The 4,521-nt window shown below is 43.6% G+C and overlaps 1 protein-coding gene across 1 annotated transcript; it reads left to right on the top strand.

Moving 5' to 3' along the window:
- Window positions 1–2,672: 2,672 nt before the first annotated feature.
- LOC139664387 (SCAN domain-containing protein 3-like) lies at window positions 2,673–4,259 on the top strand. Its single transcript, XM_071543191.1, has one exon. It carries the CDS (start codon window positions 2,673–2,675, stop codon window positions 4,257–4,259), a length of 1,587 nt encoding a protein of 528 aa, XP_071399292.1.
- The last annotated feature ends 262 nt before the right edge of the window (window positions 4,260–4,521 follow it).

The raw sequence follows: 4,521 nt of genomic DNA, 5'->3' as shown, positions 1-4,521 counted from the left end.
GTCACCACCTATTGTACTCTATAGAAGGTGACATCACCTGGCACCAAATATCAGCCAATAGCAGATGGCCCATTCCTGAAAATTTTCACATAATGGCAGAATGGATGAAGTGAGGGAGTAAACACTAAATTAGTAAACTTGCTACCTACCTCTTCACATTTAATTGTTTGTGACACACGTAACCTTCAGAGGGAGAAAGGCCTAGCCAAAGCTAGGCTGGTAACCGGTGAGACTTCTCTGTAGGTACGTTTTAGCTTAGCTATTAGCCTTTATGTATGCTGCTTTGCAATGTTTGTCCTTGGGTGGTCTATGGTGCTGCTTTTGTCACACTCCAAGAGTCCATAATACACCGGCGGTGGTGCAAGTTCATGCTAGACCTGATGCATCAAGTAAGCAGACCATTGAACGGTAACAGGGATGCACCGAAATGAAAAATTTTGGCCGAAACGGATGCCAATATTGATTAAAACAATTGGCCAATACAGAAACCAATATATTTTTTAGGCAAAGCAGGTGAGTTATGGTTGTGTATGAAATGTGCTATACAAATCAAAGTGCTTTACGTAAGGCATGATATGGCAAAACATTTAATAAACAAGGCAAAACATTTAATAAGAACTTAGTAAAGTGTGGATATCAGTGTACAGCTAAAACCAAAGTGCCCTATTATGCTGAAAAAGTGGTATTGCAAGAAACTTAAATTTATAACTAAATCTCAAATGCAAGTATGTTTATTTGTTTACTTATGTGTTTACTTATATGTCCTGTTTACTGGTCTAGTGTTAAATGAGATACGAGTTTTCAATTTAATCTTAAGCTGATGAAGCATCTACATAAAATGTACCACTGTTCATTACTCAACAATAAATTGATGTGTGTTACACAATGCCCACTCCAACAAGAGGACTTGATCGATCTGCAAATACAAGTAAGCTAACCATGGAATTAAGAAGCATTAAGTGAGTCATGTTGTGTTAATGCACTACTGGTATTTGTCACATATTCTGCATTACTGCATTACAAACTTGTTGTTCTATTTTGCATTTTTTTGAATTGAATGTAATAGGAATGATTCATTCTAGCCCTGTTTCATTGTTTGGTGTGTTTTTGTAGCCTTTGCACACAGGGTTAGCTATCACAGCAAAACTGCAAAATAATAGCAGTAGATGGGTTGCAGCATGGGCGATAAGATAAGACTACAAAATCCTCACCATTCAAAATTGGGGGGTAGAACCTTCAGGGTGTGAGTACCTCCAGTTTCATGGGGTAGGTGTAACTTTCAGGGTTTAGAGGGTGCCAATACACGTAAGCAGCCATGGAATTAAAATATGTTTCAGACAGCAACCATTTATCTTTTGTGTCTGCGCATTTACCAACATTTCAGATTTGCTCATCAAATTGGATCAAATCCTTGAAAATCAAGGAGAGATGCTGCAGCTCCTACGGAGTATACATACAGCAGCAGGTGCTGGTGCGGTAGCTGAGGCAGATGTCCTCAGAAAGCCTTGCAAGACAAAGGAAGAGCTGGTGGACCTCTGCCTGGAGCTGTAGTCGGAGGAGAGAAGAACAAAAATGGTACGATTCCTCCTTCCCCTCCAAAATGTTTTGCATTACCATATTAATGTTTGTGTCAGTGAGGAGCCAGAATGATATAATTGCCTTTACACCTTTTTTTTGTTTGTTTTTTATTTAAATTGTAGATGCATTACCTAAGGGCCCTTGGGGGGAGATCCATGGGTGCAGCTGTCCGCATGATGATGAGAAAAATTGGCACCAATGATCTGTGGTCAGGCTACTCGCTCAAAGGAAGAAAGGACAAGGAGACAAGGAGAAAGGACAAGATCTCAATATATGCCAAATCATCATCAGTAAGTGTAAGGGGGGTTCCAACTAATATGCTGCCCTGGAGTTGCCCAGCCAACCTTCTAGTTTTTCCCTGGTTTACTGTGGAACATTTTCTGTGCCACAATCCAACAATAAATTATCACATCGATCAATAAATTTGTAATTGTGAAACAAATGACCACAACAAATAATGAATGCTCACATCTTCAAATAACAAATATTCACATCAAATAATGAAAGCCAACCATCAAATAACAATCCAGCAAACAATTTTTGGTTCCAGGAATGTTTTTCTAACGTTAGGAAGACTGGTTAGGACAGTGGTTCTCAAAGTGGGGTCCGCGGACCCCCGGGGGTCCGTGGCACTCTGCCAGGGGGTCCGTGAAAAGTTTTCAGATTCATTCATTTAAATTATCATGATATAATTTTTTTTTATTTTTTATTTTTTTACAAAAGGCTCAACAAATAATATTTTATTTTTTAAATCTAAAATAGTTCATAGATTACGTTCTAATCTAACAAATCTATAAATTTAAAAGTCAAGCGCGTCACCCGTTACCGTGGAAACAACAATAACTGGTATGTCAGTCAGAGAGCTCCGCTAGCATGCTACAAGATGGACAGATTTTTAAAACGACCGGTTACTACAAATGAAGTAAATGAAAAACAAAAAACAAAAGTAAGGAAATACGATGAGGAGTATCTCCAATATGGATTTATTGAAGTGGAAGGGAGACCGAAATGTCTTATATGCCTGCAGTGTCTTGCCAATGAGGCGATGAAGCCTGCCAAATTGAAGAGGCACCTCGAGACCAAGCATCCAGATTATGTTAAAAAAGACCGAGAGGAAGGGCAAGGACTACCGCCAGCAACAACAACGGATGGTTAGTGTTACGTCTGTTTCTGCTAAAGCGCAGCGGGCCTCCTACCTGGTAGCGCAGAGGATTGCTAAGGCTCGAAAGCCCCACACGATAGGGGAGGAACTGCTGCTCCCTGCAGCGGTGGACCTGTGTGAGGTGATGGTGGGGAAAGATGCGGCTGCCAAATTGAGAAGTGTACCTCTGTCAAATGACACCATCAGACGACGAATTGAGGACATGTCTAATGATATCAAGTCACAACTGCTGGAAAGACTGAGAGTATCTAAATTTGCGGTTCAATTGGATGAGTCCACTGATGTGTCCGGCTCGGCGCAGCTCATCGCGCTGGTTCGCTACCCGTGGGAAGGAAGGATTCAGGAAGATTTTTTATTTTGTCAAGAGTTGACGGGGCGAGCAACAGGTGAGGAGATTTTCAATGTTATAGATATGTTCATGGAGACTGGCAATGTGAGTTGGGAGAATTGCATTGCAATTTGCACGGATGGGGCAGCTGCCATGACTGGACGCAAGAGTGGGGTGGTTGCTCGTGCCAAGGAGCGCAATCCAATGATGATAGCTACCCACTGCATGCTGCACAGGCAGGCTCTGGCGTCAAAATCATTGAGTCCTGAGCTACACTCTGTTCTCAGCACGGTGGTATCTGTGGTCAACCACATCAAATGTAAGCCACTGCAGTCCCGTGTATTCGGCCAGCTCTGCAGGGAGATGGGCGCAGGACAGGACACCCTGCTGTTCCATTCAGAGGTGCGTTGGCTCTCCCGTGGAAAAGTGCTACAGCGGGTGTACGAACTGCGCTCGGAGCTGTGTGAATTCATCCAGAATGACAAGCCAACCACTGCAGCGCTCTTCTCGGACCCCGAATGGATCGCACAGCTCGCCTACCTCGCAGATGTGTTCAACTTATTGAACAATCTCAGTTTGTCCGTTCAAGGCAGATATGCCTCTATCCTGGAAGTAAGCGACAAAATCAAGGCATTCCGTGCCAAAACAGCGATCTGGAGAAGGCGGGTGCAAAATGGCATTACAGACATGTTCCCCCAACTCACAGAGTTTTTGGACACAAACCAAATACCAGCTGAGATTGTGAAAAATACAATCGGTTCACACCTTGCCTCCCTTGGTGACTATTTCAATGACTATTTCACTGACGTTGACACCGATGCCTGGGACTGGGTGCGCGACCCCTTCGTTGCCCATACATCGGCGCGGGGTCTCAGTGGAAAAGCAGAGGAGGAGCTGCTGGACCTGGCATGCGACGGGACGCTGAGAATCCGGTTCGGCCAAGGAGGGCATGTGGACTTTTGGCCTTCAGTTGAACAGGAGTATCCGGAACTCGCTGCTGTTGCCATGCAGGTGTTGCTCCCCTTTCCAACCACATACCTGTGCGAGTCATCATTCTCAGCGCTGACCTCCATGAAGACCAAGTACAGGGCTCGGATGGAAGTGGAGAACGACCTACGTGTCTGCCTCTCATCTACTTCTCCAAGGATGGAGAAGTTGTGCAGCGAGAGACGGGCCCATATCTCACATTAATGGTAAGAGCGCGCTATCTCTCTCTCTGTCTCTTTCTCTCTGTCTGTCTGTCTTTCTCTCTGTCTGTCTCTCTTTCTCTCTCTCGCTCTCTCTCTCTCTCTGTGTGTGTGTGTGAAAAAAATAGTAATTTAGTAATTTCCTACATTTCTACACCACCTAGCCTAACCTCTTTGGATTTAGTCAAGAAACAGCAACCCTGTATAATGTTGACCAAAACTGTAAAATTATGTTATGTTACTAAAAACGTATTATTGGGAATCGC

The sequence above is a fragment of the Centroberyx affinis genome, unplaced genomic scaffold, assembly GCF_046629955.1.
Source record: "Centroberyx affinis isolate AG114_WGS23_722 - 3 ecotype Tasmania unplaced genomic scaffold, CSIRO-AGI_Caff_v1 ptg004263l_1, whole genome shotgun sequence".
In the NCBI taxonomy this organism is placed as follows: domain Eukaryota; kingdom Metazoa; phylum Chordata; class Actinopteri; order Beryciformes; family Berycidae; genus Centroberyx; species Centroberyx affinis.
This window is presented reverse-complemented; position numbering and strand designations above follow the sequence as displayed.

What these genes read in the sequence shown, in the direction of transcription:
- LOC139664387 (XM_071543191.1), top strand. Translation starts at nt 2,673, where the DNA reads ATGTTAAAAAAGACCGAGAGGAAGGGCAAGGACTACCGCCAGCAACAA.